The sequence below is a fragment of the Mobula hypostoma genome, chromosome 4 (assembly GCF_963921235.1).
Source record: "Mobula hypostoma chromosome 4, sMobHyp1.1, whole genome shotgun sequence".
In the NCBI taxonomy this organism is placed as follows: Eukaryota; Metazoa; Chordata; class Chondrichthyes; order Myliobatiformes; family Myliobatidae; genus Mobula; species Mobula hypostoma.
In genome coordinates this window covers 154,201,295-154,228,936 of record NC_086100.1, presented here as the reverse complement: position 1 = coordinate 154,228,936, position 27,642 = coordinate 154,201,295, and the positions used below count along the sequence as shown (strand labels likewise).

General features: G+C 41.4%; 1 protein-coding gene across 4 annotated transcripts in view; it reads left to right on the top strand.

Annotated features, from left to right (window-relative positions):
* sh2d4a (SH2 domain containing 4A) overlaps positions 1 to 27,642 on the top strand; it is a 56,687-nt gene that overhangs the window by 18,226 nt on the left and 10,819 nt on the right. For all 4 annotated transcript variants that reach the window (XM_063046767.1, XM_063046765.1, XM_063046764.1 and 1 more), the window contains exons 3-6: positions 11,693 to 11,852; positions 17,871 to 18,033; positions 24,152 to 24,299; positions 26,985 to 27,186. In XM_063046767.1, the coding sequence (XP_062902837.1) occupies positions 11,693 to 11,852; positions 17,871 to 18,033; positions 24,152 to 24,299; positions 26,985 to 27,186 (673 nt within the window). The remainder of the gene's footprint in view (positions 1 to 11,692; positions 11,853 to 17,870; positions 18,034 to 24,151; positions 24,300 to 26,984; positions 27,187 to 27,642) is intronic.

Here is a 27,642-nt window from a genome sequence, read left to right as displayed (position 1 = left end):
GATCAAGAAGGCCTTAAAATTTCTTTGCTACATTCAATAGGTCTTGACTACAGACCCTGACTCGTTCACCTCCTCTGTCTGGCAAAGCTGGTCGTCAACCTCAACAATTTCTTTTTTGGCTCCTACTTTTTCCAAAGTCAAGGTGTAGCCATAGGCCCCAGCCATACCTGCCTTTGTTTGCTGCGGTCCATGTTCCAAGCCTTTCCTGGTAATGCTCTCCAACTTTCTGCAATGCATTGACAGCTGCAATGGTGCTGTTTCAAGCACTCATGCTGAGCTCGTGAATTTGATCAACTTTGCCTCCAACTTCCACCCTGCCCTTAAATTCCCTTGGTTCATTTCAGATACCTGTCTCTCCTTCCTCGATCGCTCAGCCTCCATCTCTAGAGACAATCTGACTACCAATATCTTTTATAAACCCACTGACTCCCATTGCTGTCATGATTATACTACTTCCCACTTTCTCCTGTTCATTCCCTTTTCACAGTTCCTTCATCTCTGCCACATCTGTCTATAGGATGAGGCTTTCCAGAAGATGTATCCTTTCTTCAAAGAATGTGGTTTTCCTTCCTCCACCATTGATGCTGCTCTCATCTGCATCTCCATTTCCCAGATATCCAACCTCACCCCATCTTCCCACACCCTTAACTGGGATAGAATTCCTCTTGTCCTCACCTACTACCCTATGATCCTCCTCATTAAGGACCTCACTCTCCACCATTTCTGCCATCTTCATCGGGACCCTACCACCCAATCTATCTTTACCTCCTTCACAGCCCCCCCCCCCCGCACTTGTGGCTTTCTGCAGGTCACTCCCGCTAAGTGTCTATTCATCCCTCCTCACTAACCTCTCTCCTGGCACTTATCCCTGCAAACTTATGTGCTACACCTCTCCCTCACCTCCATTCAGGGTCCCAAACAATCCATCCAGGTGAGGCAAAACTTCACCTGTGCATCTGTAGGGGTTCTCTACTGGATCGAACCAGCGATCCCGATGCAGCAGCCTCTATATTGGTGAGACTTGACGTAGATTGGGGCCCCGCTTTGTCAAGCACCTTCGCTCTGCCCACACAAAAAAAGCAGGATTTGCCTGTAGTGAACCATTTTAGTTCCAATTCCCATACCTATTCCAAAATGTCCTGCCCTGGCTTCCTCTACTGCAGCAATGAGGCCACTCTCAGGTTGGAGGAGCAACACTTCATATTCCGTCTATGTATCCTCCAGTCGAATGGCATGAACATTAATTTCTCCAGCTTCTGATAAATTTTCTCCCTTTCTTCCCTTCCCCACTCCGGCTTCTTAACACTTCTAGTGGTGTCCCTCCTGCTTCCCTTTCTCCCATGGTGCATTCTCCTATCAGATTCCTTCTTCTCTAGACCTTTCCCATTTCCACCTATCAGCTGTCGGTTTCTTGCTTCATCTCCCCTCACTCACCCACTTGGCTTCACCTATCACCTGCTGGCTTACATTCCTTCTCCTTCCTCCACCTTCTCAGTATGACTTCTACCCCCTTCCTTTCCAATCTTGATAAAGGGTCTCAGCCTGTTGATTAATTTCTTTAGATGCTGCCTGACCTGCTGAGTTCCTGCTGCAGTTTGTGTGTTGCTCCAGATCTCCAGCATCTTCAGGATCTCTTGTCTCTTTCTAATGTCTTTTGTTTTCATTGGTATTTGCATTACAACTGATGGCCTGAGGTTTTGAAATCCCCAGTCAATTAGCTTCTCTTTCTCTTCTCATTCATACTTGTCAGTCCTGGTCCTGTTTCCTCACCGTAACACTGGAGAATGATGGCTGTCCTGTTCCTTCCTCTGCTAGTTGTAGTCAGCAGAGAACTGTTTAATGCTCAAAGCATGAGCTTTATTCCATTGTGCAAGCTACTTGGAATACAATACTTGGAATAGAATTTTGCCAAGAAATTTCACACAAGGCTTCTATCGATTGCTGCTTTGTTGTGAATTTCAAATTTAAAACTGTACATGCTAGAAATCTGAAATAAAAGTAGAAAATAACAGAACAAATACTCAAAAGGCCAGCTTGCATCTATGGAAAGAAACAGCTAATGTTTCAGGTCTGGAACCCTTAGACATAACTGAAAGAACACAAGTTATTTCTTAGTAGCAAACAAATAAAGGAATAAAGATCCATAATTCCTTGAAAGTAGACAGTGAAAGGAGCTTTTGGCACATTGACCATCATAAACCAGGGTAAGGAGCCTTTCTAAAGTACATGCAGACATCCCACCTTTCCCGGAAGTTCCGGGAGTCTCCTGCAAATTGATGGTGCTACCTCCCTGAAATGAGTTTTTGCTGGGTGGGATGTCTGTACATGTAGGCAACATTTACTGCCTTTCCTTCATCAGCCCACTTGTTGACCTCCAAAAATAAACCTTAAAGGATTAATTAGACATTATTTTAAAAAATAGAAATAAATTGCTTGTTCTGTTACAGAAAAAGTGATTTCCCTAAAGTTGAAGACTTGAGTTGAATGTGGAAGCTTGGACATTTGTGTTGATGGAAAATGAAGTGATATTTCATTGTGCCTTTCTAACAGAGCATCTGATTCAGGGGTTCCCAACGTGGAGTCCACAGACCCCTTGGTTAAAGGTAGGGGTTCATGGCATAAAAATGGTTGGGAACCCCTGCTCTATAGCAACTTACTGGTTCACATAGCAGTTTGTAAATTATCTTCTTGGAATTTTTGCTTTTCCATTTTCAAACTGTTCCTGAACAATATCCCTTTATAGAAGATTGCTATGAAATAGGACAATACACTAATTCTAAAAATTGCAGTGTGTATTATTTTTCAATAGGATAAAATTGGAGGAACACACCAAAAAATGCTGGTGAATGCAGCAGGCCAGGCAGCATCTATAGGAAGGGGTACAGTCGATGTTTCAGGCTGGGACCCTTCAGTCAGGACGCAGGGTCTCGGCCTGAAACGTCGACTGTACCTCTTCCTGTAGATGCTGCCTGGCCTGCTGCGTTCACCAGTATTTTTTATGTGTGTTACTTGAATTTCCAGCATCTGCAGATTTCCTCATGTTTGCAGTTTTAAAATTGGAGGGTCAGTTTCTCCTTGGATATTAACCTTACTTGGTATATTCTGTTGGCTGACTCTTTTTGTCCTTTAAGTTCTTATAGTAGAAATGGTGGATCCAGTAACATGCTAACATATTCATAATGGCTGCTGTTCTAGTTTAGCACTCTGAGTATTTAACCAGCTGAGTTTCCCTGACTCCTGCTATTCTCTCTTGCTTGCATCTATCCTCCTTAGATTCTTTAATTAGCATTAAGTGCAGAACTAAAACATGTCATTGGACCCAGGGGGTCATTGCTAATGTGCATGCTCTGGTTACTCCATCTACCTTTATCACAACTGACTTGCTTCTTTCTCCCTGATATGTTAGTTTATCCATTCTTGTAATTTCATCCATCCCAACTGCATTGTGGCACCAAGTTCCATAATCTAACCACTCTGTGTATATAGTATTTTTTAAAAGGTCTCATTTACCAATTAGATTTATCAGTGAGAAGTTCTTTATGGGTCCTTTTTTAATCTTGCCTGGCAGTTTTATTTTCTGTATCTACCTTGCATCACTCCTTTGATCTTCCCTCCAGGGGTACAGATCCCAGTATTTAGTAATTACTGATACGTCCATCTTTTGTTCTAGTACTACATTTTGTATCTTCCCCAGATTGGGCCATGATTCGTCTTGTACTTGTTATTACCAGAACAAATTCTATTGTTTCACTAAGACTGTTTCTGGAACAAAGAGTATCGTACTCTGTTCCTCCATATTTAACTAACACCTGAAACTTGCACCTCCATTTCTGTGATAATTGAATTTGCAGTTCTTCCTTTCAATTTCAATTTGACACCTAGCTCCCGAGCATAGAGGAGAGCAAGGGCAAATGTTCCTGTTTAAATATAATCGGCAGCCATAATAAAAATTGAAGTAACATTCAGGAAATAAAATTTTCCATTAACTATTACTGCTTGACGGTTTTATAATTGTCTGATGTCCTAAAGAGGAAGGGATGATTATAATTTGTATGATCTGCTTATGCATAGCTGTGTACAATGAATCCAATTATAATAATGGCATTGCGAAGGGACAGATTATTTGTCTATCATGCTTGTGTTGTCCACGAGTGACAAAAATGTCTTTATGACCTAACTAATATTAAACAAAACCTACTAAAATTTTTTAAAAACTAAAATCAACCTAGATAACAAAAAAATCCAAAAGTTTAGATGACCACCCCCACAGCCTGATTATCTTTTTTTTTAAATCAACAAGGTGACAAATCCTGCAGAAGGTCAAACCTGATGAAGGATTCAAGATGTGATTTTTTTTTTGTTTTTCTCTTGTTTATTCAGCATTTTTACAAATGTAGAGAATCTCAGCAAGTTGGAGCATGGAGTCTATATGGACAAATTAGGCATGCTGTACCTGTTAGTACGTTTGGAAATTCTGTGTATGTGTGTGGAAGTTCAGACCTGCTTCTATTTAAATTGGTAAATATGGAAACTTGGGCATTTTCTAGGAAGACCAAGGCTACTACTTCTGACATGCTTTGTGGTTTTTTAAAAATAATATCAATTTGTTAAGGAGTAAATTGGAACATCTCAATGTGCAAACTTGTACCAGTATCCACATTTCCTTAGCCTGTTCTCTCAGAATTCTTAACAACCCTACCACCAAGTTACTGTAGGAACATCAGCTACAAGCCCATACATCCATGTGACATGGGAAGCCCAGACAATCTCAGGGAGAACGTGCAAAATCCACTCAGTGCAGGAAGTCAGGATTGAACCCATGTCACTGGAGCTGTGAGACTACTAGTTGACTACAGCTCTGCCACCGAGAAAGCATGGTATACCATGAGAGGAAAATTAGTTCTCAATTCATTTTCAGCTTCATTTATTTCACTTATTTATCACAAAAGTTAACGAAATCTCTTAATAACCATCACAACCCAAGAATGTGCTGGAGGCAGCTGGCAAGTGCTACCACATTCTGGCACCAGCATAGCAGGGTCACAATGTTCGGCAGAGCGACACAAGCAACAACAGCAAAACAACGCTTGATACATACAGGCAGGCCTCCAGCTCCAGGACAAGCTACCTCTGGACCTCCAATCTCCAGTCCCTGCCCAAACTCGCAGACATTGGGCCCCTGACTTTTGGGCATGCCAACCAAGGGGCCTCGACTTTTGATCTCAGCAACATTAGCCTCTTGGACTTCAACCTTCGGTATGGACTTCATGATTCATGGATCACAGGACTTTCAGCTCTGGATCCACAGGGGCTTCCAACCCTAGCATTTGCTGTCCTGGGCCAGGGTGGTGTCACCCCGACCCAGACTTGCTCACAGTGGGACTCTGACCTTCAGACATGGTGACCCTGCAGTTTGAACCTTTGGGCTTCCAATCCTAGCATTTGCTGTCCTGGGCCGGGGTGGTGTCACCCCGGTCCAGATTTGCATACAGTGGGACTCTGACCTTCAGACACGGCGACCCGGCAGTTTGAACCTTTGGGCTTCCAACCCTAGCATTTGCTGTCCTGGGCCGGGGTGGTGTCACCCCTAGCCCAGACTCTCACACGGTGGGACTCTGACCTTCAGACACGGTGACCCAGCAGTTTGAACCTTTGGTATTGATCCAAGGACTTGCCAATCATAAGGCTTTGAACTTGAGGTTTCGAACTCCAGACTTGCATGGAACCTGAGCCTGCTACTTGCCAACCCGGAGATCACCAGCCCTCCTGCCTACATAGACCTCTGCTCTTGGGAGTTGTCAACCTGAGAAGACTAGCTGACTGTGGCAGAGGGTGGTCGTTGGTCCTTGGTCACTGAGGTCAGTAAACTCCATAATTGACCAGGGGGATTCCTGTGTTATGTCTTGGAGCCTGCTAACGCAACATCTGCCCATAGGGATTACTGGCCACCTACTGTGGAATACTCAGACCTGAACTCCAGCTTCTGCCTTGTTCCTTATTCACTTCTGCTTGCCTCTAACTTCCTTCATCCCTGTCTCCAAACTTCAACCTGTCCCCCAAACCATCCCTAGAACCTTAAAAAAACAACTGTCTGAGCCACAGCATCTTGAACAACATCAGCAAAGTTGGTCCAAATTAGTGTTAAGTTTAACTTGACATTTTATACTTTCTCCAATACTGCTTTGATATTTGGCTGATGAATTGTGGTAGTGGGAAGAGAGAAAGTCAACAAATAAACTTCCAGTGATTTGGAAATTTTAAACAAAAACACAGTAACCTCGGAAAAGTAAGTCATGGTAAAAGGAAGAACTGGAGGGACCAATATCTCCATGTCTTGGCCCATCAAAATTAGTTGCATGTTGATGAACTCAGAAGCAGAGAAAGCCATCATGTTTCCCTTTATAAAAACACCAGTTTGTGTTCTATTCAGCGTATAAAGAGGAATCAGTGGGTTCAGTGTACTTGGATTTTCAGACTCTACCCACTAAACTGCCACAAAAGGCCACTGCACCCAACTCAATACATCTGGCAATAATGAACCGATTTACCAGTTTAAGAGGATAACACATTGGGCTGAGGGCAGCTTGTTTATATGGGAAGGGGAGCAGTGGATTAGAAAACCCAAGCAAAGGGTTAAATCAGTGTTGGCAGTCAGTAACTGGTTGAGTGCTGGGGATGGGTTCTGAGGCAAAGGTTGGCAAATTAAGTGCACTACAAGGAACATGAGACCATGCACTCTAGAAGGTGGAATGAAAAAGCAAATTATTATTTAAATGGAATGAGCAGACAGTGCTGTGGAACGGGGAGATCTGGGAATCCTGGTACTCAAAACCCTAAGCTAATCTGCGGGTATCACAAGTAATTGAGGCCAGTGAAACACTGAAGTTTATTACAAGTCGTGGAGGGTATTCCTGGGATATGGTGGAAAAACCATACATGGGTTACCCCTGCTCCAGTTGTATACTTGGTACATATTTAAGAAAGGGTATCCTTGTACCAGAGGCAGCTCAACGAAGGTTCACTTGGGCTGATTCTTGGAAGGAAGGTGCTGACTTGTTCAACAGGTTGGTCTTGTATTCAGTATGGAAGAATGACTTGATCTTATTGTGAAATTGGTTTCTGAGGATTGACAAAGTGGATACTGGGAGAATGTGTCTCCTAGTGGGAGCATCTAGAAGTGAGGAAAATACCTTCAAAATGAAAGATTACTGATTTAAGATGGAAATGGAGGAAGGAATTTCTTTTGGAAGATATGACTAAGAGGGTACTCCAGCCCAGGAAGCTGTGGAGAAAAACATTAATCAGTTAATCCACAGGGCAGCAATAGTGTATGGGGAGAACACAGGGAAAAAAAAAGGCCAAGATGGGATCATTCATGATCTAGTTGAATGGCAGAACAAATGTGAGGGGTCAGATGGGTTACCCTTGCTGTACTTGTATATTTACTATGTACTGCTTGGCAATCTAATCAGGAATTGATGATGGTTGTACAGTGTTAAACAATTTTCCACTTGGACTGAAATCAACTGGTGCAGCATAAATATATCAAATGGGAACAAGTGAAGCCTTTATTGGCCTTGTAGAAAAAGCTGGCAAAGTAGCTGGTGTGTAGGTGAACCACACTTACACTTACAACACTTCTGTTTGTTAGCATTCAGCTCATAATTTAGGACTGCTTCAGCTTTGGGGGTGGTGAGTGGGGGGTGGGCGGCAAAAAGAGGGATGTGGAAAATCAAAGATAGCACATCATTTCTGAAGTACTTTTCATGGCTTTCAGGAGATCTCAAAGTACTTTCCAATGAACCATTTTGTTAACTCTGGTATTCGCCCTTATATTTGTGGTGAATTGCAGAGATTTTCAGGTAGCCATAATGGAAACGTGGCTGCTTTCTTTAATCCCGTATATGTGGTGGTGTCGTCATCCTCTGACCATGTGGAGGACGTGGGCAATTTTCTTAAATGGGAAACGTAACAACATTCTGTAGCACCACCACAGGAGTTCTGAAGTGTAGACTCATTATTAGATGCAGAGGTGCATCACTTAATAATTGGGCAGGGTTGCCAGAAAGAATTTTAATACATATTTTGAATCTTTACCCCTGTCAAGGAATTTTGTACTTCCAGGATGTTTATTTTGATTCTGAGGTCATGAGATTACAATCATCTATGATTCTACAGAGATAGTAGTAGGGCATCTTATTCTTTTTGTTATTGTCTGGTCTGTGGACTTGTCAGCCTGAATCTGTTTGGATCGATACAGTATGTAACCCAGTACCACTGATCTCTCTGGATGGCGTGCAAAATAAAATTTCTCACTTTGTCTCAGTAGGTGTGCCAATAATAAACAAATGCCCAATTTTTCTTGAGTGTTGTGAATCAGTTTAGTTCCCTGCCCCTCATAGTGGCCAAAACAGATTTAAAATTACAGGAAGGACAGCCACCAACATATCAGCAAGGCCTAGATCAATCACAAATCTGAGTGGTCTGGTGTTGCATCAGTCAGATTTCCTATACTGAAAGCTGAGTGAACCTTGTAGGTGTTTACGGTATTGCAGTCCTGTGGCTGCATTGTCGATTCTTTTATTGCAGGTTTCTTTCACTACTTGAATTTGAATTTAAATTTCCCATGGGGGATTTGAACTTCTACTTTTGAGTGAGAAGCCCAGGTCTTGAATAGCAGTCCAGATTTACTTTCTTAAAGGCCATCTTGTAAATTCAGCGGAAATGAATCAGCTGCCTATTTTGTGAAGGCTAAAAATAGAAGCAGTGTTGTGTACTCATAACAAGCAATGCACTCTTTAATGATGTCTTTGGCTTTCCATCGTTCTAATTGATGCTTTAGGTTAACCACCAAGCTAGAACCTTGCTCAGTCATTCTCCCTGTTCTTCCATCCTCTTTCTGTGCCTGGGGCATGGCAGAAACAGAACTAAATGTTCTTGTGAAACATTCTTATCAAGAGTAGCCAGTGTGTTTGTCACAACATGCACATGGCAGTGATAAAGAAAAGGAGGTTGTGGTGTTCTGACGGGGCATTTGAAGACTGAATGATAGTGGACCCTGCATCATTCTCTGCCCGCCTCCCTATTTCCCCTCTGACGTCAGTTGAGTTCCTCTGTCTGCTGGTAATTGGTTTATTATTGTCACATGTATCAAGATTTGGCCAAAAACTGTTTTACATGCCATCCATACAGATCTTTTCACTACTTCAGTTCATTGAGGTCGGACAAGGGAAAAAGAATAACAAAATATACGGTGGATTCCAGTTAATCGAGACACATCAGAACCAATACATTTTTAGTGCAATTAAACAGCTACACTAATTAGCCAAGGTTTCTTGGAAAAGTATCATTTAATTGGGTAACAACTGATGTATTTAAATGAAATCATATCATTAGAACATTACCAATGCTACTACAGTACTAAAAATCTGTAAGTTACTAATAATTATTGATGGAAGAATTTATCCAGTGTATGCTTCTGTGTTCTTTTGACTGTAAATGAACAAAATAGTGCAGACACCTAGTGCTGATATTGGACTGGCGTTATACAATGTTTTCTACAATTGCATCATCCATATATGCAGGTTGACTCTGTGGTTAAGAAAGCATATGGTGCATTGGCCTTCATCAATCATGGGATTGAGTTTAGGAGTCAGGAGATAATGTTGCAACTATGTTGGACCCTGCTCAGACCCCACTTGGAGTACTGTGCTCAGTTCTGGTCGCCTCACCACAGGAAGGGTTTGGAAACCATAGAAAGGGCACAGAGGAGATTTACAAGGATGTTGCCTGGATTGGGGAGCATGCCTTATGGGAATTGGTTGAGTAAACTCGGCCTTTTTTTCCTTAGAACGATGGAGGATGAGAGGTGACCTGATAGAGGTGTATAAGGTGATGAGAGGCATCGGTCGTATGGATAGTCAGAGGCTTTTTCCCAGGGCTGAAATGGCTAGCACGAGAGGGCACAGTTTTAAGGTGCTTGGAAGTAGGTACAGAGGAGATGTCAGGGGTAAGTTTTTTTTATGTAGAGAGTCATGAGTGTGTGGAATGGGCTACCGGTGACGGTGACGGTGGTGGAGGTGGATACAATAGGGTGTTTTAAGAGACTCCTGGATAGGTACATGGAGCTTAGAAAAATAGAGGGCTATGGGCAACCCTAGGTAATTTCTAAGGCAAGGACCTGTTTGGCACAGCTTTGTGGGCTGAAGGGCCTGTGTTGTGCTGTAGGTTTTTTGTGTTTCTATTTCTAACTCTGTTTCATTGTAACATTCAAGGTGATTGTTGATACCTTCAAATTCTTTGTCGTTCTTATCTCTTTGAAATTGTTTCATTTTCACTCCTGGCCGTTTCCGGTGTCCTCAAAGTTGAATGCTTGAAACCACTGTGATGGTATTGGGTTTGCTGACCAGAGTTCTAAACTCAAACAAAGACTTTAAGGCCTATTGGATATAAATACTATGAATACACTCACAAAAGGGAGATTGTACTGTAACAAACCGATCTTCAAAGACTTGCTTACTTCCCTGTTTATTCTCCATAGCAAGTATAGCTGCCAATATCCACTACTCGGGTGGTGGGTCCCCTCTCCCTACCAAAAGAGAACATATTTCGAGCTAACAAAGTTTAAAACACAGTTCATATATTTTCAGTGATACACATTGAATGTTATAGAGTGCTTTTTTTTAAAACTTGAAGCTGATTACTGCTTTCCATTTACATTTTAAGAACTGAAGACTGGCTTACTTTTACTACCCAAAGTTAAATTGTTAGTTGGAAGTTTAATGATCTTGCAAGTGGCAGTGGCAAGATCATTAAACTTCCATCTATCACATCAGTGAGCAAAATGGGTCTAAATTGTCTTGCTGCTTATTTTTTTCCCCCCCATCTATCAGAGACAAAAAAGAAATCACTGCATTTGAACACAAACACACGCAACTGATGCCATTTTAAAACTGTTCACTGTAAGCAGGGTGGGGTTTCTAACAGTCAGAACACATGCCCATGACTGATGCTAGCTAGAAACTGTCGGCAACAGTCTCTTGTCCCAGTTAAGTGGCATAGTGCCCCAAATAAACGAAGGGAGTCCCAGCTATTGTTTTTTTTTGTTCTTTCAGAGTCATCCCAAAAAAGCAGCTGCCCCAATTAACTAAAATTCACTGCTGTTGCAGTTAGAGAGGGTGCAGTGCAGGTAGTTAATACAGTGCCAAAGCCATGACAAGGTAGATTGTGAAGTGAAGACACCATCTTATTGTACCAGGGAACTAGTCCATAGCAGAATAAAAGCTTCCTTAAGCCTGGTGGTACATTCTTTCAGGCAGTTGTACTTCTGCCCAGTGGGGGTGAAAGGCGAATGTCTCTGGTGAAAAGAGACCAAGATAATCAGAGGAAGTGGATCACTCAGAGCTTCCTATCAATATTCACTGCTGCCGTGTATTTTAAACTGTGTGATGCCACTCTTGGGCATGCTGAAACACTAAGCACATTGTAGTATACCCTATGCAGAATATTGGCACACTAAGTGTGCTGATACACCCATTCAACTTGCAGCCTGCATTAGGCTGTTACTATTTATTTGAGAGGGGAAGCACTATTGAAAGGCATCAATGCAAGTTTCTGCAGAGATCTCTAATTAGGAAGGTGAACTGCTTTCTTTCAGATATTAAAATGGTGTTCTGTCTTCCTCTATATGCAGAGAGCAGGAAGTCGGTCAGCTGGCTGCTGGCAGCAGATAATGATGTGTGGGTCTGGGTGATGGGTGAAGGTCCAGGAGACAAACCCTACGATCAAATTTGTGATGAAATAATTGCAGAGCGAGCAAGACTGCAGGCTCAAAAGGAAGCGGGGGAACTAAGGTATGGAATAGTTTCTCTGTTTAAACCTTGTTCAGTTTTGCCATTATTAGTTGTAGCTTACTGTGATTGAATATGAAAATTAATCTGCAGTTTATAAAGAAAAGTCTGACTAACCTATTCTCAAAAGGCAAACAATTGTAGAGTATGAGCTAGCGTATGGGTATTGAGACTCTTCCCAAGCAGATAATGATTGTAGCCTTGATGGTAACCTTTGCGTGCTAAGAAATTTAAATAGGAGATTAGCACAATTCCTGATTCACATTGGGTCAGAAGTGCCTCTATTGAAAGTGTTAGCAAACAGTCTGCTAAAAGGTATTTTTAAGGAATACGTGGGGGTGACTTCAATGGAGACAATTAACCCTATATGCAAGTTCAAATGGAGTAGTGATACGTGCTTCACTAATCCTGTTGAGCTACAGAGAGCAGGAACACCTGACTGTGGTGAGCATTGTGAACCAACCAATATAAAATGAAGAGAATATGGGGATACTTGGGGTCTCTTAAACACTTCTGGCTGTTATTGGCCACTGCAATTTTAATGGTGTGTGATGAAACCAAACAAAAAAAAAATCAGATTAAATATCTCCATGTTTGTTTGGATGAAAAGCAGTACTATTGATTGTGCCATGTTTTACAAAGATCTTGACTACATCCAAGAAGCTTTCACCCATCTTCTGTGAATTCAAAATAAAGCTCTGGGTGAACAAGGGCCCTGCTGAAGGTGTTTGTAGTGTTGACCTGGTGATGTTACTTGGAGATGGAAGTCAATACTGGAGCCACTGAACTCAAGTATTAATATGAAACCAATCCAGCATTTTAATTTAATGATGGGTATTATGGTGGCTGACTCCTGATTCAATTCTGCTTAACTGGTGTTCAGTGCTGTGGTGGCAATTACTGGGAAACTGCCAAATAGCCTATTCGTTTCCATGGTGTTCATGTCACTGGAATGCCAGTATTTATGGTCTGTCCCTTTACTGCACTCAAACAGAATAGGTTGATTGGCCTTTTCAAAGAACAGTTGAGAATCAAAACTCTATTGCTGTGGCCGAAGTCGCATATTAGCCAGATCAAATAATGGCTCCAGATTTCTATCTAGTATTAGGGATTCAATTATTGTTTTTGATGACAATTTTCAGGCTTCAAGCAACCATTACCAACACTGGCTTTTTATTGTACATTTATCATTAACAGAATTTGCATGGCCCAGTTGCCATGGGAAGGTTTGAGCTGGAGTCTTGGGATTTAGTCCAAGCTACTGAACTGCAAGCAGCATTTATTCTCAAATATAAGTTCTGTGACCTGATTTTTGGCTTTAGTAAATTTTCTGCCTCTAGATTTGAATCCAATTTCAAACTGTCTGAGCGAGTGGAGAACAGAACTTTGGCTTTTAATATTAGATTGACACCCACAGTGGGATATTTATTTTTGATGGGTTATGGGTAGGGATCAGGTGTCCACCTCATACTGTTGGGTTCTGGGATGGCTTGATTCTTCCCTTCTATCAGTTAATTAGCTCAATTTTTACCACTTAACACTTTTCACTAAGCAACAAGAGCCTGCAGAATGTAACTTCAACTTTTCTATTTTACTTTTGCAGTAATAAATTAACATTAACAATGTTACAATCAACTAGATTGTACTATTGTGGGAGATACCAAAATATGAAATAATTGAGTTGAAAACTAGTTATGCAACAGGTTTTGGCTCAAATAACTTTGAATTGGAAATCTTAGCTGCTACCCACAGATAAGTGTTTCATTTTTGGGTAAATACTTAATTTGGAAGTTTGGTTGATTGCCAAGCTTGGCAAAATGTTTGCAAGTGGCTCGGCTCTAAATGCTGATTTATACTTGTGCGTCAAATGTACACTGTAGGGTACGCTGCTACTCCGTACCTATGCTGTACTCTATGCCAACCCTACGCCGTAGCCTAATGCACACCTCTCCCAAAATGTAACTATGTGTTGCAGCGACGCAGACTGCAACAACTGTGATTGGTCCACTTGGTAGCATCGCATTTCCTCCTACGCTGCTATAGCTTGCCATTGGGTGACTGAAGGCCAGGGAAGGAACTCTGGCTGTAATACTTTCCATAAAGCTTTACAGACCTCTGAAATTATGGAGGGCCCTGTGCTTGATGCCAGTTTGTAGCTAGCTGCTACAGCCTGTTGACTTCCACCTGAAGCTAAAACTGGAATGGTGATTGCCAGTCTCTGAGTATACTGTGCGTACACTGATGCGAAATAAATGGTTGGAGATAATGAACCAAATCGTCAAATCTACCTGCCAATATTTGAAATACATTTCCTTGTCCATGTCTCTCAGTGGCTGGACATGCACAGAAAATTCACCCTCCTTCAGTTTCAGTTGCCATTGTTTGAAGTTCAAGTTTCTTCGTGTTGAGTTTCAACATGAAGAAACTCAACACAGTGGCATAGAAACCCCACCGCCAACTAGCATTTTGGCGGTGAATTGCAGAGCGATGCAGACACACCTAGGCACAAGTATAAATGCTCACAACGGCGTAGCCCACTTGTGTAGGCTACTATGCAGAAGTATAAATCACCCTTAATTGAGAAGCTGTCATCACTGCGCAGATGAGGGTATTGTCTCCTCAGAATGCCGGCTGTGGGGTCTGAAGGTTCAAAGCATAGTGAACAGTTTAGCAGTAGAAGATTCTGAATGGCTAGCTTCAAGTGAGATCCATTGGAACTGTTTGCTTTGCTGTTCATATCTTGAGATTACTGGTGATTCATTGTTAGTTGACATTGTCGTTTCTCTTTTCTCCATAATGGACCAGATCTGTGTCAATGTTTGATGGATACATCTGTGGAGAACCATGTTTCGGGAAATTCTTCTTGTTCTTGAGTCTAGACTCTGGCTGTCATCTAGTTGAAATGGTGTCCTTTGTCTTCATGAGCTGATACTACCGAGGGTGGGTTGTGCCTTTTGCTCACTGGCTGACGCTTGTGTAGTCAGGTCGATAGTTTTCTTCTGGTTTGACCAACATAGTACTTATCGTAGTCACCACACTGGATTTTGTAGATAACATTTGTTCTTTCAGTCACAGTTTGTTGCGCTTTGAGTTTTGATGGATTCCTCCTCAAAGTTGTGGTTGGTTTGTGAGCAACTGTGATGTTGTGTTGTTGAAGCAGTTTTGTGGTCATTTCTGAGATGTCCTTTTTGTATGGCCATGCAACTCATTTATTCGTTGTCCATAGAGATTTGGATTTCTGACCTTGAGGTACTTTTTGGATGAAGCTTCTTGGATATCTATTCTGTTGAAAGGTGCTTTTCTTCCAGTTTTGTGTCTGTGGTGTTGAAAGGGGATTCAATCCTCTTGAATAAGTTATTCACACAGCTTTGTGTGTGACACTTTTGGTGATTGCTATTGAAGTTCAGAATTTGATCAGTATATGTTACTTTCCTGTAGAGTGATGCCAGTAATTGATCAACAGTAGTTCTTTTGATAGGATCATTCAAGAATGCAAGCTGCCTTTCCTTTTCAATTTCCATTGTGAATTTGATGTCATTCAAGACATTATTTAGTAGTTGATGTGTTCTTTGTGCGTCATTTTCCTTGATAGTCACAAGGTGCCATTCACATAGCACACCCAAAGTTTAGGTTTGATTTCTGGTATCATTGCATTTTCTAATTTCCACATTATGACTTCCACAAATAGGCCAGAGACAGGAAATGCCATGGGTGCACCTTTTCAAATGTTCATAAATTTCTCCACTAACTTGAAGTAGGTTGATCAGCACAGATCGAAGGCAGCAACTGTGAACTTTCATGAGTGTCCTGCTTATTGTTCTCCATTCAATAGTTCTGCAACTGTTTCTTGTGCAGATTTCAATTTGACAGACGCATGCAGTGACATGACATTGAAGAAAACCATTATCTCATCATTTTCCGTTCTAAGGTTCTTGAGTTTCTCCAGGAATTTTTGAGCATTGTTGATTGAGTATTGGAATCTAGCAGCCAAACGTTTTGGGCGTCCCCACTATTTCAACTGAATGACAGCCAGAGTCTAAACTCAAGCAAGATAAGAAATTCTTGCTCTTTTCTTGTAAGAGAGGTTCTCTACGGAAGGATCCATCAACAAATATCTACATGGATCCAATGTATGAACCCTTATAGAGAAACAACGACGTCAGCAGTCAATGAATTGCCAGTAATCTCGGGATATGGACAGCGAAGCAACCAGTTCCGACAGACCTCCCCAAAAGCTAGTCAATCAGAATCTTCCTTTGCTAAACAGTTCACTTGTTTTGAACCAGTTAACCAGAACATGATATCGAATCTATATACATTCGGACCCCGGAGGAGTATATAAGCCAGCATTCTGAGGAGACAACCCCTGCAACTGCGCACTGATGGCTTTTTGATTTGGAGACGGAACATCTGCAAACATTTTGCTAGGTTCGGCAATCAATCGAACTTCCAAATAGCCATTTCAAGCTACAAATGTTCTGTAATATTTAAATACTTGATCTCTGAATATTGGAAAACCAAGATAACAAAAAGAACTGGGCTGGCATATGAACCTGGTTCCACCATAATTTTTTTTTAACATCCCTGCCATTCCATTGCATTTTCAGATGCCGAATAATCTGAACATTTTCTATTTTGGCAAAATAATGTCCATTAATCTTTTAAAATCTCAGTTAATCTTTTTAGTTATCAACATTAAAACATTTTTTGAAATTGTTTGATTTATTTTTTTGAGGGAAAACCGAAAACCCCTTTCCATTTTGCATTCTGACCATTTACTTTAAACACTTTAAGTGAATGTGGCTTGTCATCCTTGAAGCCTGTGGAATCACAAATTGTAATAAAGAGTGTCACCTTGAATCAGTTGCCAGGAAGCTTGCCTATTGATGCAATGAAAGGTCTAGATTGATTTGACTCTGCAGTTTCATTGCTGCTATTGACTTTGGCATAGTCATCAATGGAAGGTGAGCAGAGTCCAAGGAACCAAAATCCCCTATGTCACAATTCTGTTTATTGTATCAGGATGTCCCATGCTCTGCCAGTGGGTATCCACACCAGTTCAACAGATGGATCTTGTGTGTTAGATTGACCATGTGAAGAAGACTTGTCGAATCAACAGACCTGACTCCATTTAAAAAAGAAATGTCTGAGCTGCCTGCGAAGCAGGATAGAATACGGACCGGGGAAGGAGGATGGAATACGGACTGCAGCTAAGGAGGCTGAAGAAGGAGGGTTGCCTTTCTGATAGATTTGAAGATCTTAGCTGTAATAGATTAGTGGAACTCTGGCAGCATTTTCTAGCTTGCTGAAACTGGCATTTGAGTATTTGGGCCATTACAGCAGAAGAGGTGGTTATTTGAGCCATGTTTTCCAGTCTGCTCTCAGCAGTCATCCCATCAGTCCTATTTCACCCTCCCATTATTTTCTTTTACCTTGCGACTCTTTCCCTCTCAAGTACCCAGGAACTCCCATTTGATTCTGTTACCCTTTGCCTACCACAAAAACAACAACATTCACAAATATCATGAAATTTGTTGTCTTTTGGCAGCAGTACGATGCAATACATTTAAAAATACAGTCTATTGCAACAAGAAATCTCTATAAAAATGTTAAATAAGTAGCACAAACAATACTGCAAACATATTTCTAGGATGTGGGAGGAAATGAGAGCACCATAGGAGTTGGTCTAAACTCCACACAGAGCACTTGAGGTCAGGATCAAACCTTAGTCCCTGGAGCTGATATAGTAATACTGACTGTTGTGTATTTGTACTGCTGTTATTGGGTTTTTAAACTTCCAAGTAAAGAGATAACTTCCAGTCCTGTTTGAATGTTGATAACTGAACACGTTAAATTATTTACTCTCTTAATCTTCCCCAGCCCAAAGCTTTCAGTTCTGTAGGTAGCTCATGAAGTAATTGGGTATTGATAGAGGTTTGCATTGTGGTCCCAATAATTTAGTGAATAATCTGTGCAGCCACATTTGTGTCTCTGCTTTTGATAAAGATCTTTGTTGGGCAGGAAAGAGAAAGAAAAGGAATTGGTCCGAAGATTCTCAGGCTCATTTAAATTGGGGGAGAAAACTATTAAACATGCCTCAACACAGAAAGAAGTCGAGATGAAAGTGGAGGTTGAGGCCACCAAAGCAGCTGCTGGACATGAACGAATCCAAATGGAACTTAAGGTAAGATGGATTTCTTTCTTCTGTGCCTGGTTTTCTCCTCTTTCCATATCCAGACAGCCCACCTCTCCCAGAAGTTCCAGGAGTCTCCCGCATATTAATGGTGGCTCCCTAATGCCCACAAATTATATACAATATCCCGGAAATCAATTTTTTTTGAGAGCAAGAGCGACCACGAGAGAGGGAGAGCGAGCGAGAGAAAGCGTGCCATGGGAGAGTGTTCCAAAAAATATATAAAACGTACGTCACCCCAGACTACCCTAAAGTGTACCCTTGCCTAATAGGGGTCAAAAATAATGAGTGTTGCTCGCTGCACTGTTTGCAACAGTGACTTTTCTATTGCCCATGGTGGGTTAAGACTGTAAAAGACATGATGAGGTGAGTTTAACAGGTGTCATTTGTCTATTAGCATAGCTAACGTTATTTAAACTAGCTGGCCAGCTGCTAAGGAGCTACTCTATTGCAGACATTCCACCTCTCCTGGAAGTTTCAGGAGTCTCCCGCAAATTGATGGTGCTACCTCCCTGAAATGAGTTTTTGCAGGTTGGGATGTCTGCCATATCCTCCACCTGGACACTATTCCTATGAACGTAGTGTTCTACATGGCCATTGTGGAGATATGAATACAGGAGTTGGGTGTAAAATAGCTACAGGGATATCACCACTTTTCATGACTTTTCCATCTGCCATGTAAAGCTCAGAAGCAGGTAGATATTAGGTGGCTTTCAGAAGCCAGGGAACCTTGTGTTGTGACTAGAATAGTGTACTGTACTCCAGTTAATTGCTTTTGCTTTATGAAACAATTGGGTAGGCAATCTGCTGGAGAATCTCGCTAGGTCAAGTAACATCTGTCAACAATTCTTACCCCTCCTGCCAACAGCCCCCTCCACCAAGATGTTGTTGAAGTGGCTGAATTAGTTGTATACTGCTCTGGATTCCAAGATTTGCAATCTCTTGCTACAATGTTGAATACAGTCGTTCACGAACCTTCTCACTCTTGTATTCTCTGCCCTGCCTTACTGAGCCTTTGGTATTAGTCCTCTATGCTGTCTTATCCATTTGATCTACTTGTGCTGCCACCTTCGGGGATCAAGGGGACAAACAGAGATCCTTTGGTATACTTCAGTATTCCCGCTAGACATTGTGTCTGTCCTTGGCTGTATTATCTCCCAAAGTTCATCCTTTCACACTTAAAGTGTCATTGCCCTACCCATCTTCCTGATTGAACAACATCATCTGGTAGCCCTTTTCACTATTAACCGTATCACCAATTTTCAAGTCATCCGCAAATGTATTGAATGATTTTGGATATAAATGCAGTTGGTTTATTCTTGTCATGAGAGAATCATTTTCCACAGTAACATTTTGGTAGAGTGTAACCTTCATTTTGCATGTCATCCATACAGATTATTTCATCACGTCAGTACGTTGATGTAGTACAAGGGAAACTCCATAACAAAATGTGGAACATAGTGTTAATTACAGAGAGTGCAGTGCAGGCAAGCAGTAAGGTGGAAGGGCACAACAAGAGAGAGTGATGACGAGTCCTTCTTACCGTGCAATAAATCTGCATAATGGCTTCAATCCCACTGTTCTAGGATTGTCCTTAAGCCTGGTGGTATGTCAGTGAATCCTGCCTTTGTATCTTCTGCCTGATGGCAGTTGAGAAGAGAATGTCTAGGGTAGGATGGAGCTTTGGTGTAATGTCCCAATACAGATTCCTGTGGTATACATCTGGTCACAGGCTTTCAATTTTTAAAAAAAACAACACTCTGCTCTCCTTTATTCCTGCCATTTTCAGTATTAGCCATTTCCTTACTTTGTTTTTAATCCAGCTCTTGGATTGGTGCCTTTTCCTTTTACTTTCAAGACTGCTGCTTGTCTTGAACTCTTCCTCGGTTGTTCTGATCAAGGTTGCTTATAGGTGCACGTAAGTTAAAAATCCATCTCAACCTTCTAATTCCAAATTGTTCTGTTCAAATCTCCATGTAAGGTCCATCTCACAACGCATTGACTGCAGAGGCCACAGTCTCTGCTATGACATTGGGTGCTGGGGGGGTGGGGGGGCTGGAGCGCGAGGAAGAATTGTGGTGTCTATGCTTTTGGGTTACTTGTATGGTCTCCAGTTAGTCTCAAGGGATGAATTGTGAGGGTCTCCAAATGTTTGTCTAGAGTGAAAGATTACAATATCAACCTTGCATGTATTCATTCCTGACGAATAAACCTATAGAGGAATTAAGGATTTTGGGAAAATGGAGCTGGGGTGACAAAATGGCAGTGCATCCCTGATGATTCATAGCGTGCTGCCTGCTCGTGCCTGTATATTTCTGTGGAGCTTCGTCATGAAGTCGCACACCCTGTTGTATCAGAAGCAATAGCTTGCAATCCACTGATAAAAAGCCTTTTTCTTTAAGGCCTTGTTCTCTGAGGAGATTGCAAGCCCCCTTTTGTTTGATTAACTGGTTCAGAACTACCTTTTTTTGCTTATCTGAACACAAACAAGTAGTTGAATTTTCAGCAGGTCAAGAAAGCTCTTTTTTGTCAGACTGAAAGCTCAGGTTATCACTACACTTGATTCCTCAACTAAGCTGGAGGAAACAAAAGACATAAAGGGTTCCTTTGTTAATCAAGTTAATAATGAAGCAATGTAACCAATAAGAATGTAAATTGAAGACGTATATGTAAGCAGGTTCATAGAATAGCTAACTCCATTGAGTACACTGGACGATTTACTGAAACATTTAACTCTTAATATGACTTCCAATCAGACAACCCACCCTGCAAAAACTCATTTCAGGGAGGTAGCACCATCAATTTGCGGGAGACTCCCGGAACTTCCGGGAGAGGTGGGATGCCTGCAATAGAGTAGCTCCTTAGCAGCTAGCCAGCCAGTTTAAATAACGTTAGCTATGCTGATGGACGAATGACACCTGTTAAACTCACCTCAACATGTCTTTTACAGTCTTAACCCAACATGGGCAATAGAAAAGTCACTGTTGCAAACAACGCAGGTAGCAATACTGTCATTATTTTTGACCCCTATTAGGCAGGGGGACACTTTAGGGTAGTCTGGGGTGATGTACGTTTTATATATTTTTTTGGAACACTCTGCCATGGCGTGCTCACTCTCGCTCGCGCGCGCTCTCTCGTAGTCACTCTCGCTCGTGCTCTTGCTGTCTCTCGTGGTCGCTCTTGTGCTGTCTCTTGCTTTCTCTCTCTCGTGCTCACTCGCTGTCAAAAAAAAATTGATTTCCGTGATATTGTATATAATTTGCGGGCATCAGGGAGCCACTATTAATATGCGGGAGACTCCCGGAACTTCCGGGAGAGGTGGGATGTCTGCTTCCAATGGACTAATTGCCCTATGTTTTCTATTGCCTTTTATTTTCCCTCTGAATATAAGCTCTCTCCAAATTAACTGGGATGATTTAAGATGAGGACAAGTTTAAAGGAAGAGGTTCAAAGGAGAAGTTGGGGGTTGAGTTTTTCCACCCAGAGAGTGATTGGGATCTAGAATTCACTCCCTGAAGAGGTGGTGACAGCAGGTAAGGTGCATCTGGATTAATACTTGGATTGGCCAAAACATAGACTACAGATGCAATGCAGGTAAATGGGATTTGTGTAGATGGGCACAACAGGTGGCGTGGATATGGTGGCTGAAGAGCCTAATTCTGTTAGTTATCCTTAAAAGGATACTTTAAGATTCAGTGTTAATATCTGCATTCCCATTCACATGTTAATAATGAAGACAAAATAGAAGGCAGGTGCTGGAATCTAGAAGAAAAACAGAACTGGGAGAATTTGGCAGGTCAAGCACCCTCCGGAGATGAAACATACAGATTGGCACTGTGGGTTGAGATCCTGCACCCGGACTGAGAATAAGAAAGATGCTACTATAAACAAGTGTGTGGTGGGGCATAGAAGGGCAAGGGTAAGATATCCTCTATCACGCCATCCAAATTGCACTGCAGCATGGTGGTTACTTTTCCTGTACCTTCAGTCCTGATGCAAGGTCTTGACTAGAAAGGTTGACTGGCACCTTTTGTGTTCACAGATGCCAATGGACCTGCTGAGCTCTTCCAGATCTATTTCTGTTTGAGAGTAATAATATATGTTGCACATACTGTTGAGTGTGTGTGTGTGTGTCCGTCCGTCCAAATTGAGGCAAGGTGAACATTTTCTAACCTGAGCACATTGTTGAGTGGCACTAGTTTAAAGCTCTTCACTGGAGGGGAAATTGCATAAATTCTATGGAAATCTTAATTAAGATTTGACCTGTGATTCAGTACTCTTGGGAATTCATGAATCACTGTTTGCATTACTTGTTTCCAGTATTTCTGCATAGCCTGGTAATAAAAAGGAATGTTGTCCCCATTAGTTGCCAGACTTGGTTTAATTTTTATTGTGCAAATAAATAGTCTTGAAGCAATTGAGGTAACTAACAAGTCGAAAATCGAGAAAGCCTCTACACCTTGAATGATTGTCATGCATAATCTGCTTGATGTCCCAACTTTCAAAATAGTTTCAAAAAACTTACTATAAAGAACACTAAACTGTAAACATCAAATCAATATTTGGTACGAGCACCCTTTGTCTTATAACTGGTATGATTTCTCTTGTCATGCACTTTTGTAAGAAAATCAACTGGTAGGTTGTTTTGGCTTTGTTTCCACTTTGGAGGAATGGCTTATTAGCAGCAACTCTTCCATGAAGACCACTTCTGACAAGACTTCTCCAGACTTGGAGGGGTGTACTTGGGTTCCAGTGATTTCTGTGAGTTCGGAGCTGAGGGAGCAGTGCTGGATTTCTTCTGATTTAGAAGGGTTGTCAGTTTGATTTATCTCTCATCCGCTGCACTCAGTTTCCATGGCCAGCTACTGCTTTTCTGGTCAGTTTCTTTGTGCTTCAGAAGAGCTTGGACAGCACATCTCGAGGGTCCTATCTGCTGTGAAATTTTTGCTTGGTAGAGGCCTTGCTGATGCAGGATAACCACCTTGTGTCTTGTTGGTCTGCTCACTCTTGCCATGGTGTAAGAATTGATGTTGTGAAGTTTAAACTGTCACATCTGCCACACCCTCACCTTTTAGTTTGGTTGTCCTTCACACCTTGTTTTCTTCTACACTCATTTCTGTTTCAGTTAATCTGTTCAGTTCATTCAACTCATCAGTAGCACCTGGTTTCAATCATGCACTAGGCTATATACCTACAAGGTAATGAAGTTTTTATTTGAAAGTAGTCCTTTACCTTTTAATAAATACAAAAGTTTCTCTAACATTAAATTTTTTGCTAAATGAATGTTTGGCAATCTAAAATTTGCTCTTTTCTACTGGCACTAATGCAGAAGACAAAAACAAACTTCTAAAACATATAAATAAAAATCAAGGGTGCCCAAGGCTTTTGCACAGTACTGTCTGCAGACTGGAGAGTGAGCAGATTGCAGCACAGGAGAATGAAGGATGATTACAGTGGTGTGGTGGTTAGCACAGCACTTTACAGAACCAGTGATCTGTGTTCAATTACCACCACTGTCTGTAAGGTGTGTTCTCCCTGTGACCATGTGATTTCCTCCCACAGTCCAAAGACCCACTGATTCTTATGGGATGGATAGCCAGAGAGAGAGAGAGAGAGGCTAATTGGTCATTGTAAATTGTCCCGTGATTAGGCTCGGATTAAATTGGAAAATTGCTGGGTGGCAGGGCTTGAAGGACCAAAAGGGCCAATCCTGCACTGTATCTCAAATAAAAATATTGTAGAGGTGTATAAAGTTATGAGGAGTATAGGGTCAATGTGCACAATCCTTTTCCCAGGATTAGGGAATTAAGAACTAGAGGGCATAGATTTAAGGTGAGAGTGGAGAGATTTAATAGGAACCTAAGAGGCAACATTTTTATGCAGATTGTGGTCAGTATATGAGCTGCCAGAAGAGATGATTGAGATCGGTACACTAACAACAACTAAAAAGAATTTGGACAGGTATATGGATGGGAAAGGTTTACAAGGATATGAGCAAAACGTGGGCAAATGGCACTAACTCAGTGGGAATCTTGGTTGGCATCAACTGTTTGGGCCGAAGGCCTGTTTAATGCCGAAGGACTCTGACTTTAATTCTATACCCACAAAGCAAAAAGAAGAGGAGGAACGCAGGAAACAAGATGATGAGATCAGGCGTCTAGAAGAGGAGAGGACTCAGCAGTTGTACATTAACCTGAAGGAGGCCCAGGAAATGGTACAAAGAAATGAAAAAGAAGATCCAGTATGGCGTGAGAGCCGTGAGTACAAGTTTCTTGTAAAGGTCATTCAGGATATGTGAGCCAACTCCATAAGTATTTAAATTTGACCATCTTGGGCCTAGTTAACATGTTTAACCTATTCTATATGGCTTTGAGTGAATATGGGAAAGTGATTTATTGGGGCCTTGCCTACCCTAGATGCACGTTGGCTTTCAGATTTATTTTTTTTCCCCAGTATGTTTATCAGTGAAAGAAACAAAGTCTTCCAACATCCTGAAAGGTAGTCAAGAAGGAATGTGATCAATGGGTACTGGAGACCACCTAGGTTCAACAAATGATGAGCCAAACTATGTGTGTGTGGCTTTGGACAAGCATGGAGCAAAATAAATGAAGCAGCAAATGATTTCATGTGGTTGTGAACAGTGCTATAAAAATGGATGTCCCAAGGAAATTTGTAGCCAATGAAGTACTTTGAAAATGTAGTGGAAAGTATTTTTGTGAAAAAAAGACAGAAACATGAAATGATCTGACTTGCTGAAAGAATGGGGGGGGGGGGAGCACTGGATCTTTGAAATCCGAAATGAAAACAAAAAGATGCTGGAAATGGTCAGCAGATTTGAAAGGGAAAAGTTGCTGGTTTGGGTCAGATAAAGGTCTGCCAATCATCAGGATTTCCAAAGGGTCTGAAAATGAATTTATTGTGTTGACAGGACACTGGGGTAATGTTCGTGAACCTATAGTACTCATTTTCTGTAAACTGTTAAAATCCTTCCTCAAGCCATAGCTTAGTTTTATTTTTAAAAGAATGGTATAAACACATTAGTAGTGAGAAATTCTATCTGTTTGTTAGAGCTGTTGCTGGGGGAATTTGAGTCTGAGTGTAAATTTGCTAATTAAAAATAATTCTCCAAGAGATTTGACTTCAGATTCTGACTGGCTCTGAGCTTAAGAATCTTGAACTGCACTGACATCGATCACCTAGCTGCTTCATTAATTGGAGCCTCCCTGTAGCTGGTTTCCTAACTGCAGTCTACCTGTCCTAGGGGAAAACAAACTTCATTAGATTGCTCTCTGCAAAACGAGGAGCAAACTTGTGAGGGTTGTCCTTGTCTCCTGTTGGTTGGAAAAAAGTGACTCTTCTGATTCAAGTGTGAATGTTTAAGGCAAGAATAAAGGCAATACAGTGGAAACGTGTGGGTTTATAAACAAAGGGCTTAAAATATACTGAATGCAATGTTCAAAGAGCAGTTTAAATTATCTATATGTGATAGACATGCTGTTGTGTATAGGTAGAGTGGTATATTAACAGCTTGGGGTGTCAGAGTTGACCGTTTCATTCTGGCAGCTCTGTGAAGAGTCTGTCCTTGCTGTGCAATGTGTGGGTTTTCCCCAGGTGCTCTGATTTCTTCCCACAGTCCAAAGACATGCTGGGTAGGTTAATTGGTCATTATGAATTGTCCTGTGATTAGGTTAGAGTTAAATCAAGGTTGCTAGGTAGCTGGAAAGACCTACTTGCACTGAATCTGTTTTATATTTAAAAAATGCTGGCAATCTTGACCAACACAAACAAAGTACCAGAATAACTCTGCAAATCAGGCAGGAGTTGTAGAGGGGAATAATCAGTCGATGTTTCAGGCCAAGACTCTTTGGGACACTGAAGGATCATATAACAAGAGAAGAGAGCAAGCTAGCTAGATCTGACTTGCTTACTGCAGCAGTAACCTACATTATTTTTGTATATACTAACAGAACATCCCATTCTAATTGACAGGTTAATGCAACTATAGTGTGAGCTCATCTGTATTACTTCCTCCTCTATGTAAAAGGAAGTTATGATCCTTTGCGTATACAAAATAATGCCGTCTTCCTGCATTCCTGAAATTACTAGGTCTTACATAGAAATTTGTACTGCTATTGTGATTTCAGGTTTAATCTGTCACAATGTGATGTGTACAATGAAATCTAGATAGTCACTGGATGCCTGATTGCTGAACTGAGATATTATTTACATTTGCCTCTTATCATGTGCAATTCTTGTATCCCAGTAAAGAATTTGGCCAGTGCAATCAAATTAATGATTGACAAGACCCCCACTCTTTTGTTTCCTGGTGGAAATTTGGCCACATACACAGCTGGAACTTATTCAGCAAGATCTGCTAAGTGTATGGCTGGATGGGCATTCATCCTTGTTAAGTTGGGACAATTATGTTCTGCGGGGAAGGAGTGCAAGTCTTATGCTGAATGATCCATTTAGTCCAATATCTTCTGCATATTGGCAACTTATTTTTGAGGATCATGGAGAGGGCTAGGCCATTAGGTAGAGCTTAGTTATTTTGAACAACTGAATTCACCAAACTTTGGGCTTCATGGTGACCAGTCAGTGGGTGTGTCTAATAGACAAAATCAAAGTTTGCCATTTTGATTTCCACTACAGGAGTGAGTGTTATCATGAAATTTCTTGTTGGAAGTGCAACTACTGCTGTGAAGCTTAAAAAAAAATCATGTTGTCCCTCTTTTTATTTGTGTTTTGATTTATTTATTTATTTTTAAATTTATAAGTGACGACATGTTTGATACTATGTGCTGAGTAGAGGTATTGTTTTGAATGCTGGGGGTGGGGCAAAGATTTTAGTGTCTGATGTTGCAGGCATCTGATGAAACTCTTGTGACAACTGAAACACAAACCCTTCTTCAACCACTCTCATTTCCTCCTTTCTCTGCCAGTAAGGAAATCCAAGGTAGCTGATGAGAGGCGAAGGTCAATAGCTAAGCAAGCACGTGATGATTATAAGCGGCACTCTCTGAAGGCGATCGAGAGGGGAAAGGTATCTGCAATCTCACAGAACTTTCAAAAGCTCCAGTCTCCAGTGAAGCCTCCCGTTCCTCCACGGAGATCTGCGGTCAGTCGTAAGGACTGCAATGCAAAGTAAGCAATCTGTGAAGCATGATGGTAGTAGATATACCTTAACATCAGATATCTGGGGACAATATTGTAACTCGTATCTCTACCAGTTTAGTTTGCAACTGCAAACATGACTGCTCATTTTAATTCTTTTTATGTATTTGCATTTGGAAATTTGACAAGGATTTAAGTGTGTGAGCTGTAGAACCAGTTTGTATTAGAATGCAGTCGTAATATTCTGTACTTTGTGCTGCATGTGGAAACCTTTTTTATATAACGTGACTGGCTCCTGAGACAGCTTTTGTGACATTGATTTTCACAGTCTTTGAGAAACAAAACATGCACAGTCTTGATGGTTATGTTATCTTGTTACTCCTGGGTCTCAGCATTAGGATATTTGGTCTATATGTGGCTCGTATTCCAGTTGGTCGGTAAGGTGGGACATGCTGGTGAATCAGTGTTAGCCATGACAGCTGAAGG